Consider the following 13185-nt stretch of genomic DNA (forward strand, 5'->3'; position numbering starts at 1 on the left):
AGGGCCTTCCCATTCCCTAGGGTATTGTTCCTCTGTGCTCCTCCCGGGGTGCTTACTATAATAGAGACCCACTTCTATTAATGGCCTATAGCAAACTGTAGAGCCATTAATCCGATGTGGCTGCCTCCCCCACTAACATGTGAACACCTTGTGCTACGGCTTAATGTTTGTCCCCTCCAAAACACATGTTTAAACTTAAAGTGAGTTTTGTTAAGCCACTTGGCACATGTGACTATTGAGCACTCCAAATGTGGCTGGTGTGATTGAGGGACTGGATTTTTAAATTTATAATAAAATTTTTTTTTTTTTTTTTTTTTTTTTTTTTTTTTTTTTGAGATAGAGTCTGGCTCTGTCTTCCAGGCTGGAGTGCAGTGGCTGGATCTCAGCTCACTGCAAGCTCCGCCTCCCGGGTTTATGCCATTCTCCTACCTCAGCCTCCCGAGTAGCTGGGACTACAGGCACTCGCCACCTCGCCCGGCTAGTTTTCTGTATTTTTTTTTTTTTTTTTTTTTTTTTTTTTGAGGCGGAGTTTCGCTCTGTCGCCCGAGCTGGAGTGCAGTGGCCGGATCTCAGCTCACTGCAAGCTCCGCCTCCCGGGTTCACGCCATTCTCCTGCCTCGAGACTCCCGAGTAGCTGGGACTACAGGCGCCCGCCACCTCGCCCGGCTAGATTTTTGTATTTTTTAGTAGAGACGGGGTTTCACCGGGTTAGCCAGGATGGTCTTGATCTCCTGACCTCGTGATCCGCCCGTCTCGGCCTCCCAAAGTGCTGGGATTACAGGCTTGAGCCACCGCGCCCGGCCGTTTTCTGTATTTTTTAATAGAGACGGGGTTTCACCGTGTTAGCCAGGATGGTCTCGATCTCCTGACCTCGTGATCCGCCTGTCTCAGCCTCCGAAAGTGCTGGGATTACAGGCTTGAGCCACCGCGCCCGGCCAATTTATAATTAATTTACATTATTAAATAGCTAGTGAAAGTAAAAGTGTGGTCCGTGGACCAGTACCACAGGCATCACCAGAAGCTCGTTAGAAACGCAGCATCTTTTGATGACCACAGATGGGCCGGGTCACAAGTAACTTAATACTGTTATTAACATAATGGTATTAAGAGGTGGGGCCTTGGCTGGGCGTGGTGGCTCAAGCCTGTAATCCCAGCACTTTGGGAGGCCGAGGCGGGTGGATCACGAGGTCAGGAAATCAAGATCATCCTGGCTAACATGTGAAACTCCGTCTCTAAATACAAAAAACTAACTGGGCGTGGTGGCAGGCACCTGTAGTCCCAGCTACTCGGGAGGCTGAGGCAGAAGAAAGGTGTGAACCCAGGGGGCGAAGCTTGCAGTGAGCCGAGATCACACCACTGCACTCCAGCCTGGGCGACAGAGCGAGACTCCTTCTCAAAAAAAAAAAAAAAAAAAAAAAGAGGTGGGGCCTTTAAGAGGTGATTGGGTCATGAGGGGTCTGCTGTCATGAATCCATTAATTCATGTATGGATTAATGGATTAATGGGTTATGGATTAATTGATTATCATGGAAGTGGGTTCGTTATCATGAGTGGGATCTGCTAGAAAAGCCAGTTTGGCTCCCTTTCGTGTACCCCCTCACCCTGAGATGCCTTCCACCGTGTTAGGATGCAGCACGAGGCCGTACCTAGAGGCCGGCCAGTCAAGCCTTCAGATGACTGTGGCCCAGGCCAATATCCTGACTGCAACCTCATGAGGACTTTCAGCCTCCAAGACTGTGAGCCAAAAAAATCTCTTTTCTTTATAAATTACCCAGTATCAGGTCTTCCGTGATAGCAAGAGAAGTCACACTAAGACACCTTGAAAGCAAGACCATTTCTTATTTGCAGTGTATCCCCATCTCCCACCTTTATACTGAACAAAGCCCAGGCCCTAGGAAGACAGGCAGTAAGTATTTGCTGAAGGAATAAACGATCCTATGAATGAGGTATGAGGTACTACCTAATTCACAATAAGGAATCAGGCTTAGAGATGTCAAGGGTTTTCCCAATGCCACACAGCCAGTAAGCAGTACACCTGCATTTCTAACCCGTCTAGTTCTTATTCTTAGACCCTATGCTGCTGGCAGAAGAGGGTGTGTTAGACCCATGAAATTAGGATTTTGGCTATAGTAACAGCAAGGACTGGCCCTGAAGCTTCTGGGTCAACCAACCCAATGGACAACCGTGAGATTACAACAATAATACAGATGGAAAACATGTTTGAGTGCTCACTATGTGTCCAATAGCGTCCTAGGCACCTTATATAAATGAATCCATTTAGACATCATTGTGACCCCAGGAGGTAGGAACAATGGTTATCTCTATTTTATGGATGAGAAAACTGAGACCCAAATCATACAACTAGGAAGTAGCAGAGCTATGTTTAAACCCAACTTATCTGACTTTTTATTCCAAGGAAATGTCACAGAGAGAGAAGGAGTTGGTAGTGCCCTTATCACTTACTATCACTGTATGTTTGGACAAATGTTGGCCTCACTGAGCTTCTATTTCCACATTTGTAAAAGGGGGATCCTCCTTTTCCTCCCAACCTCACAATCGTCACCCTCACAATAGCCTTGTGAGCACCTGCGTGCTACATGGAACCCTCAGCAAACATGTGTCATGAACAAATGAATGAACAATGGGTATTTTACAAATACCCCATAAGATGGACTGTCAGGAATGATCCCTTCTGGGGTGATTTTAAGGTATGTCCACAAATTATTCTGCTTCTCTCATTTCTAAGACGGATTCTTCTTTCCTTCTTGAGCATGGGCAGTACTCAGGGACTCACTTCTGACAAAGAGAATGTGGTGGAAGTGATAGTGTGAAACTTCTGAAACTGAGGCCTTCGGAAACTAGGTCCTAAAGAGCATTGCAGCCTCTGTCTTGCTCTCTTTTTTGGACCCTTCACTCTGGGGGATGCCAGCAGCCATACTGTGAGGACACTCAAGCAGCCCTATGGAGAGGTCCATGTGGGGAGGAACTGAGACCTCCTGCCAATAGCCACATGAGTGAGCCAGCTTGGAAGCAGATCCTTTTGCCCCAGTCAAGCCTTCAGACGACTGAGGCCCAGGCCAACATCCTGACTGCAACCTCATGAGACACTCTGAGCCAGAGCGACCCAGCAAAGCTACTCTCCAATTCCTGACTCTAGAAACTGTGTGTGATCATAAATATTTGCTGCTTTCAGTCATTTGGGGGTGTTTGTTATGCAGCAATAGATAACTAGATAACTAATACACCTCCCTCTCAAGACTTCCGTTTGCTCCTCTGTGAAATGGGGTGAACTATCCCTATCCAGCCTAAGCCAAGGGAATAAAATGATGATGCATCCCTAAACTCTTGGTTTGTTCATCTGGCAAATGGGGCTGCTCACCCTGGTGGTCCTGGTAGTTGCCTGGGAGGCATTTGTCTGGGCACTCTGCTCCTCGTGGATCATGTGTAAGACCTTGGCCTCTGAAGGCGTGATGCTGGGCTTGTTCTCCAGCCACCTCTTTACATCACCAAAGGACTCCAGCTCCTGCCGCAGCTTCGCCCTCCGGCTCAGCCAGGTCTTCCTGTCTTCTGGCTGCTCTTGGATATCTTTAGCTTCCAGAACTTTGAAGCTGGGGATGGGCTTTGGGGGAGCCTGAGGTTGGGATGCAGGATTAATGGGTGTCTGATCTTCCTTGCGAGGCACCATGATGATTCGCCGGCGGGTCTGAGGCAGGCGGAAGTCCTTCTGCTTGAACTGCTTGAAGCAGTGGGCAATGACCAGTTCAGGATCAAAGACGGCGGCATTTTCATCTATGGAAGTCTTAGATGGGCAGAGTCCTTGGGGTAAGAGAGTTAAAAGGTGAGTTTCTTTCTGGAAGAGGATTAAAAGGAGCCAGGAAGGAAAAACACTTTTGCTTCAGGCTGGGCGTCAGGGGCCCTGGATTCCAGGACAGGTTTTATCATTGTCTTGCTGTAATGATAAGGATAATTTCATCTAATGTGACCGGGCATTCCCAACAGCAGGCAGTAAGCTAAGGGCTCTATATGCTTTCTCTTATTTCATCTTCTCCACACCCAGCCCCCAACACTCCCATTGGCAATCAGAATGAACTTTTAAAGATGCCAGTCTGATCTTGTGTGATCATCTGAGGCAGCACAGTATTAAGAGCAGAGGCTTTGGGGCCAGAACGCTCTTCGGTCTGAGTCCTGGTCCTGCCACCTACTGGGTGCATGATCTTGAGCAAACCACTTAACTTCTCTGTCTCAACCTCTTCATTGGTAAAATAGGCATAATGAAGGTAACCTATTTTATTGGATGGGAGTGATATTAAAATCAGCCAATCTATTAGAGTTGCTTTGTATATAACATATCTGGTATTATTGGCATATACTCACCATTCACTCATTTTGAAGCCCTTCCATGACTTTTGATAGCCCTTAAAATGAAGTCCTGTGCCCCTCTTCTGTCAACCTGTCCCCCTAATCCCTTGCCTCTCTTTCCTTACTATGTCCTGGACACCTGGGCTTCTCTCTTTGCTGAGTGGTCCAAGCCTCATCCTGACTAGGGGTTGGTATGTGCTCCTCCCTCTAGCAGGAGTGTTCCCTCCCCATCTACACCCTGGGTACTCTTCCTCATCCTCCAGGCCACATCTTTGCATCACAACCTGCACTTTCCTTCAGACCACTTATCACGACTGGGTACATCAAGGGCTGAAAACTGGTGGCCCTCATGCTGAATGAGGGTTGAGGTCTTGTTTTGTTTAACACCTTGCTCGATATTTTTCAGTCTGAGTTACTTTGGGCTGAGGCACTGCCGTCTCCAGCTTGCCACACACTCCCCCATTCCTTATTGTCTCACAGGCAGCTCATTTTCTTTATGAAGTCCTCGGTTTGGGCAGCAATTTGCCTTTGAGACCCTTGGTGTAATTACTTGGTTGATGTTTATTTTTTCTAGTAGACTATGAGTTCTGTGAAGACTACAACCCTATCTCTCTTGTTCCTGGAGCCCTGGCACCTCCACAGTGTCTACATATAATGGGAACTCAGTACATATTTGGTGAGTGACAAATGGACAGACCTATGATGCTGGTACTATGATTATGCCCATTTTGCAGATAAGGACATTGAGACCCAGAGAGGCCCAAGGTCACTCGGTTGATTAGTAGCAGAGCTGAGACATGACCTTCAGTTTGTCTGGCCCCAGAGCTCAGCTCTTAGCTGTTACTTGATATTACCCAGGGCTGTCACCCAATCCTTCTGAGTCTCAAGTATTTCACTTCTGAAACGGTATAAACTCCACTCTATCTACCTCTTGAAGTTGTTATGAAGATCAAATGAGATAACAGTTTGAAAGTGTTCTAAAAAATCAGAAGGGGCCAGGCATGGTAGCTTATGCCTGTAATCCAAGCACTTTGGGAGGCTGAGGTGGGAGGATTACTTGAGCCCAGGAGTTCAAGACCAGCCTGGGCAACATAGTGAGACCTCATCTGTACAAAAAACTTTAAAACTAGCCGGGCATGGTGGTGCACGCCTGTAGTCGCAGCTCCTCAGGAGGCTGAGGTGGGAGGATCACTTGAGCCTGGGAGGTAAAGGCTACAGTGAGCTGAGATGACCTCCATTGTACTCCAGCCTGGGCAACAGAGACCTTTTTTCAAAAAAATAAAATATCAGAAGGGATATAACAATCTTATTGGAAATACTGTCAGTTATTTTCCTCCTAAAACCCAAACTCCCTTGCTTAAAACCTGTCCATGACTCCCAACTGCCTCTAGAATAAAGTTCAAGCTCCTTAACCTGGCCCCATCTGGCCCTCTCGCCCTTGCCAGTCTCTCCGATTTCTCTGGCTCCTTCTGTCTTCCCTTGCATTTGTATCCAAACAGATCTGCTCCACCAACACACATACAAGCCATGCTGTTTCCTCCCCATGACACGCTCTTCTCCCTCCCTGCTTTACTTGTTGATCCCTGACTCACCCTTTGAGACTCAGCTCAGGCATCCCGGCCCCTTGAAGCCCTCCCACTCCCCCTCTTATGGGTCCTCTGGGTCCCACAGCCCCCATACTTAGTCCCATCATAAGCATTTACCATATTTTTCTGAAATGAAGATATTTTCTGCATCTTTCTTTCCCAACAGTCTGTGAGTTTCTCAGTGACAAGGACTGTGTCTTAGTTCCCCTGTGTCCTCGGTGCCCAGCCTGGCCCAAAGTGGACATTCAGTACATTTGTTAAGTGTCTTTACAAGGCCCATGTGTTCCTTTCATAGTCAGCACATAATAAAAGTAAACATCATGGTATGGTTTCCATCTGTGTCCTTGCCCAAATTTCGTGTCAAATTATAATCCCCACTGTTGGAGGAGAGGCCTAGTGGGAGGTGATTGGATCATAGGAGAAGACTTCCCCCTTGCTGTTCTCGTGAGAGCGAGTGCTCACAAGATCTGGTTGTTCAAAAGCGTAGCACCTCCCCCTGCTCTCTTTTCCTCCTTCTTGGGTTGTGTAAGATGTGCCTGTCTTTGCCTTCCGCCATGATTGTTAAGTTTCCTGAGGCCTCCCCAGCCATGCTTCCTGTACAGCCTGAGGAATTGTGAGTCAATTAAACCTCATTTCTTTATAAATTACTTAGTCTCAGGTAGTTATTTATAGCAGTGCTAGAACAGACTATTACACATCAATAAGGATGGAAGTGAGCACTTCTAACAACACATGTATCATTACTTCAACCACAAGAAAGTCCATTCTCAAAAGGGGATGACTGAGAATGTCATCACTCATCAAACCAGTATTTATTGAGAATCCCCCAGGGCTTGGTGCTGTACCAGGTGCAGATTAAACTAGGCTGAGCACCTACCATGGTTCACCTGATCCCAGTCCACCCAACGAAACAAGGTGGGGCACCCAGAGGGTAACAAGATGTTCTCCGTTGGGGAAGAAATGCTGATTGTGGAACCTGGGAGGGCATCAAGGAAGAAGTGTCTCTGATGTGGACCTTCAAGAATGGTCTGGCTTCATGGGGTGGAGGGGCAGGGATGGGGAAAGGTCAGGAGTGGTATTTGGGGATTTTTGGGTCACCAGACAGTTCCACATGTTGGAAGCACACTGTGTGTAAAGGAGGAGGTTAGTGGGAAATAAGGTTGGCATCATCTCAAATGCCAGGCTAAGAGATTGAAACTTTACCCTGCAGACCACAGCAACACAAAACCTGCTCCCCACAGGTCTTGCTGCTCCCATTTGGGTCCTCCCTATACTCCCAATCCATGTTCTGCCCTCAGCTAGGAGAGCCTTACAAATGTAAATTCACAGTCTGTCCCTCCCCAATTTGAAACCATTCAATGGCTTCTTAGTGCTCTTTGAATAAATACCCGCCTCCTTCTGTGGCCTACAAAGCTGCCTTCACTGGCCCTGCTCCTCACTCTTCCCTTGTCACCTCCCAGATCCCACCCCTCACTCATGTGGTCCCAGCTGCTGTCCTCCTTTCTGTTATCTGAGGTGCCTGGTTCTTTCCTGGCTCTGGGTTTTCAGTTTTTGCATTTGCTGTGCCCTCTGAAGAGCACTGCATTTCCCAGGGTTTTCCCTGGCTGAGTCCTTCTCCTCACATAGTTCTAAACCTGCACCAGCCCCTGACCCCACTTTCCAAGGGTGCCTGCCAACCACACCCTCCTCAGGGAGCTTCATTCTAGTGCTCTTTGGAGTCCTGTGTCCATTGACAGAAAGGGAAGTGGGCTCTTATAATAAAAGAGGCTGTCATTATGTAGTTATGGGTAGAGACTATGTGACAATGTTCCTAGGAGATTGGCGAGGAAAGCTCTCACATGCCAACTAGTTCAATCACCTGCCCAGGTCAAGGATGCTTTCCTCAATGTCACTGGCAGACTTTGCCTCCGTTTATACACCGCCACTGATGTGGAACTTTCTACTTAACATGGCGGACGCTAAACTCTGACTGCTAGAAAATACCTCCTTATATTGACCCAGAATTTGTTTCCCTGGACTTTCTATCCCTTGGTTCTAGTCCTCCCCATGGATGTCCCAGAAAACACATTTGTTCTCTCTTTTCTCAGACAGCCTATAGGTGTCTGGAAACAATTCCACTCTTTCTTGAAATTCTCCCTGCTCTTGGCTTGATTCAATCTCTTGCTATGTCCAATTCTACCTCTCTGACTACCGTTTTTGGGCCCCTCTTTTCCTGTACTCTTTAAAGGTTGTTGCTTCCAGGCTTATACCCAAGCTCTCTTCTCTTTTCAAAAAATCCCTTCCACTCTCATGTTTCTATGACCTTCTTTATGCTGGGGACATCCATACCAATATTTTTGACTTGGAATTAGCTCCAAGTTTATACCTGCAGTTGTTCCTAAAACATCTCCACTTGGATGGCTTACAGGGATCTTTTTTTATTATTTATTTTTAATTGAGACAGGGTCTTGCTCTGTTGCCCAAGCTGGAGTACAGTGGTTCAATCATAGCTCACTGCAGCCTTGAACTCCTAGGCTCAGATGATCCTCCCAGTTCAGCTTCCTGAGTAGCTGGGACTACAGGTGCATGCCATTAAGCCTGGCTAACTTTTTTTTTTTTTTTTTGATATGGAGTCTCACTCTATCGCCCAGGCTGGAGTGCAGTGGCACGCTATCGGCTCACTGCAAGCTTCCCCTACCCGGTTCACACCATTCTCCTGTCTCAGCCTCCTGAGTAGCTGGGACTGCAGGTGCCCACCATGACACCTGGCTAATTTTTTGTATTTTTAGTAGAGATGGGGTTTCACCGTGTTAGCCAGAATGGTCTCAATCTCCTGACCTCGTGATCCACCCGCCTTGGCCTCCCAAAGTGCTGGGATTACAGGCGTGAGCCACCACACCAGGCCCGGCTAACTTTTAAAAATGATTTTGTAGAGATGGGATCTCACTATGTTGCCCAGGCTATTCTCAAACTTCTGGGCTCAAGCAATTCTCCTACCTCAGCTTCCCATAGTGCTGGGATTACAGGCGGGATATACTGTGTCTAGCCACTGACAAGGATCTTAAACTCAGCCAAGACTGGATTTGTCTTCGTGCCCCTGCCCCCACTAACTGGGTCCTCTGAATATGTTCTCTATCTCTGTGGAAGACACCTCCATCTACCAGGTACCCCAGCTGCCAACTTGAGCACCATCTTTATTTGCCCCTTCTATGTTTCCTGACCAACCAGTCCCCAAGTCCCTGTAGTTACCTCTAGCCTGGGCCTTCTCCCTCACCTCCCAGCATCTTTAGCTTGAGCATTTGACCAGAGCCCTGACCTGTGTGCCTGGGAAAGGTGGTCAGCCTCTCTGGCTCGCCCTGTTTCTCCACTGGGCATTAATGTGTTCACTGCTGGAGAAGGGGCATGGAGAAGACCTTCAGTCTTCAAGCTTTACAGCCCCAGCTCTCATCTCCCCACACCAACATTCTGAGTCTGCCAACTCAGTCTGAGGTCTTTTCTGACTGCTCCCATTCCTGTCCTGCCACTCCCAGTGGCCTCTCCATCTCCTGGCTTGCAGGATCTTTTATGATCTTGTCCCTTCTGACCTCTCTCACCTCATTTCCAGAGACACCAGACTTCTTGGGCCATGCTGTTTCTTTGCCTGAAATGCTTTTTCCTTCCCCTTTTGGCTTGGAGAACTCCCTTTTATCCTTTAAGCTCAAGTGTAAAGATATTTTCCAAAAGCTTGGAACTGTTGCTCCCCATCCCATACCCTCAGCACACCTTTTACTCGTGGGTGTCATCCCTGGGCCCGGCATTCACCCCTTCTTATTCTGTAATTATAAATTTATCTCTGTCTTTTACCCATGAAGCTGCATTGCTTTGCCAAGAACTTGGTCCCCAGCACATTACTGCCAAAACCTTGAAGACTGACGTCTTCTCCATGCCTCTCCTCCAGTACTGAATACATTAATGTCCTACAGAGAAACAGGGTGAGCTGGAGGGCTCCCGTCATTATGGGTCGGGCCTCTGGTGCCTCCAACTAGGCTCAGGTGGAAATCTCAGAAATGTACATGACCTGCCCCCGACTCCATGGCAACCTTCACCCAGAGGGGTCGGCACAATGAGATCTGTGGCTGAGTTTTTGCCGTCACCCCACTTCCACGCGTCCTTAGGGCGCTGAGCGCTCCCTGCAGACGCCACTTCCCGGGACTTACCCAGCAGCGACAAGAACAGACTGTGGTACGCTTCATAGTCGTCGTCCATGGTCGTGGTGCTGGGAGGGGGTGCTGAAGGGCGTGTATGAATGTGTGTAGATGTGGGCTTGCTTGCGTACGGGTGCCGGGGTATCAGATAAACAGTAACTCCAAGTCGTGCGAAAGGCGCTCAGCTGGGACAGCCGGAGCAACCTGTTACCGTGGCTACCGACGCCCCGCGCCAATTGGCTGAGCACTGCCACGTGCCAGGAGCGAGCCCGCTCGGCCGAGTGCCTGCTGACCCCACCTCCTTTTCGTCCAAATCCACGCCCTGCCCAGTTCTGGGGTTGGTGAAAGGCGGGATTTCTTTGTTCGGCGCGGTGCCCCGGAATCTAGTGTAGAAAGTCTCCGGTTTTCCCGTGAAGTGTGGGATCTTCAGCAGGTCTCCATATCTCTAGGCCTTAGTTTTCTCATCAGAAAAATAGGCCCTGCCTCCTCCAGAGGGTTAGAAAGAACCAAAGTGAGCTGTGGCCAGATAAAGGTGTTTGGTATGTTCTGCCCCCCTTATGGCAGGGTGCCATGGTTTGGAGTTACAGAACCTGAGGACCAGAGAATAATAAACCCTTGAAACGTGCATCAACTGATAAACAAAATGAGGTATATCCATTGGATGGCCATAAGAAGGAATGAAGTACATGCTACAGTATGGATGAACCTTCAAAACAGTATGCTAAGCAGGAAGCGAAACACAAAAGACCACGTGCTGTATGATTCCATTTTATGTGAAATGTTCAGCATAGACAAACCCACAGACACGGAAAGTAGATTAATGGCAGATAGGGGATGGGGTGAGGAATTGGAAGTGACCGCTAACAGGTGGGGAACTTCTTTTTGGAATGGAAAAAAGAAATGGAAACTTCTGGAATTAGTGATGATGGCTGTACATTGTAAATGTACTAAAACCACTGAATTGTACACTTTAAAATGGTTAAATGGTGGCTTTTAGCTCAATTTTTAAAAAGTTAAAAAGAAACACCTGAGCACTTGTCCTTTGCTGAGACAAGCTATCTTTGTGACCCTCACAACCTGAGATGGTTGCCATGCGTCACATTCATACAGCACTCTTGCAAGCCAGGTACCGTTTTAGCACTACATGTCTGAACTTCATAATCACAATCACCGTGTGAGGTAGACACCACTATCCCCCTTTTTTTTTTTTTTTTGAGATGGAGTCTTGCTCTGTCGCCCAGGCTGGAGTGCAGTGACACAATCTCGGCTCACTGCAAGCTCTGCCTCCCAGGTTCATGCCATTCTCCTGCCTCAGCCTCCCGAGTAGCTAGGACTACAGGTGCCCACCACCACCCCCGGCTAATTTTTTTTGTATTTTTAGTAGAGACGGGGTTTCACTGTGTTAGCCAGGATGGTCTTGATCTCCTGACCTCGTGATCCGCCCGCCTCGGCCTCCCAAAGTGGTGGGATTACAGGCGTAAGCCACCGTGCCTGGCCCACTATCCCATTTTTACAAGACAAGTTAACAGGTACAGAGGTCAGGCAACCTTACTTGCAATAAAGGGGAAAAGCCAGGCCTAGAGCCTGAGCAACCTGGCTGTCCTGAGGTCCCCTAGCACAGAGCTCGCCTCCTGCATTCACATGGGCCCACACTCCCCATGGAGATGCTAGGGGAAAGGATATGACCACCAGCCCTACCACGAAGCCATATCTGATGCCCTGAGCTTGGTGAGCCCGCCCCACCCTCCAGCCCCAGCTGGGCCCAAGGTTTCAGAGTCCCCTCGCTATCCTTAGCTGCCATATCTGGCTGTCTTGTCCCTACTCCTTACCCCTTTTGTTCCCTTCCATTATTAGGTGCCCTTTTTTCTCTCTCTGAGAGTCTGTACAGAACTTATCTTTGTGCCCCTCCCCACCACAGGGCTTCACACTTTGTGAATGCTAATTGGATGTTTGTCAAATGAAAATGTGATGGTAAATTATAAAGTGGATGTTTGCCGTGGGGAGAGGGAGGTGTGGCCAGTTTTCCTGTTCTCTGGTCAAAATTCATCCTTCTAAAAACTGACACTTATTACTCACTAAAGTGGAAACAACCAACTACCTCTGCATCACACTGCAGCCTGATTCGGTTCACACCGCCCTACAACAAAGGCAGTTTCCTGAACAACTGATTTTTCATTTATTCAATCAATTTGATTTTCAAATTATATCTTAAAATGGTAGTTGGTAATTAAGACTTAATAACTAGTTTTTTCCCTTTTTTTCTAATAGTAAATGCTTTGGTATTTGAACAATAACAGTACTTGTATAAAAATGGCATAAGACTAATTTTTTTTGAGACAGGGTCTTGCTGTGTCATCCAGGCTGGAGTGCAATGGTATGATCATAGCTCACCACAACCTCAATCTCCTGGGCTCAAGGGATCCTCCCACCTCAGCCTTCTGAGTAGCTGGGACCCAAGTGTGTGCCACCATGCCGAACTAATTTTAAAATTATTTGTAGAGATGGGGTCTCATTATCTGGTTGCCCAGTCTGGTTTTGAATTCCTGGGCTCAAGCAGTTCTCCTGCCTCAGCCTCTCAAAGTGCTAGGATTACAGATGTAAGCCACTGTGCCTGGCCAAATGGTATAAACTCCAAATGGAAGATGAGAAATGAGTTTTCACAAAGGGACCAAGGTAAAAGAGTGAGTGAGCTGAAAAGGAGCAGCAGACAGATATTCACATTAGGTTACTGAACGGATGCTGAGGTGGAATCTACAATTCCTAAGGGATAGTGTGGAGCTGTCAACAATACACAATGCCAGAGGAATCTTATTTGACTTTGGGGTTAGGTTTTTTTTTTTTTTTTAATATATATTTTTTGAGACAGGGTCTCTCTCTGTCATCCAAACTGGAGTGCAGTGGCATGATCATGGCTCACTGAAGCCTTGAGCTCCTGGGCCCTCATGAGCTCAAATGATCCTCCTGCCTCAGCCTTCTGAGACTATAGGCGTGCACCACCACACCTGGCCAATAAAAATATTTGTTGGGCCCCTAGCTTTAGCAAGGTTGATAGAAATTTGCTTTGTATTATTGATAGT

At 47.7% G+C, this 13185-nt stretch overlaps 1 protein-coding gene across 1 annotated transcript in view; it reads right to left on the reverse strand.

Moving 5' to 3' along the window:
- EFCAB12 (EF-hand calcium binding domain 12) overlaps window positions 1-13149 on the reverse strand; it is a 31093-nt gene extending 17944 nt beyond the window's left edge. Inside the window, exons 1-2 of the mRNA XM_007985387.3 lie at window positions 10121-13149; window positions 3380-3816 (exon numbers count right to left, since the gene is read on the reverse strand). Of these exons, the coding sequence (XP_007983578.3) occupies window positions 3380-3816; window positions 10121-10169 (486 nt within the window). The 5' untranslated portion in view covers window positions 10170-13149. The remainder of the gene's footprint in view (window positions 1-3379; window positions 3817-10120) is intronic.
- Window positions 13150-13185: the final 36 nt, after the last annotated feature.

The sequence above is a fragment of the Chlorocebus sabaeus genome, chromosome 22 (assembly GCF_047675955.1).
Source record: "Chlorocebus sabaeus isolate Y175 chromosome 22, mChlSab1.0.hap1, whole genome shotgun sequence".
NCBI classification, from domain to species: Eukaryota; Metazoa; Chordata; class Mammalia; order Primates; family Cercopithecidae; genus Chlorocebus; species Chlorocebus sabaeus.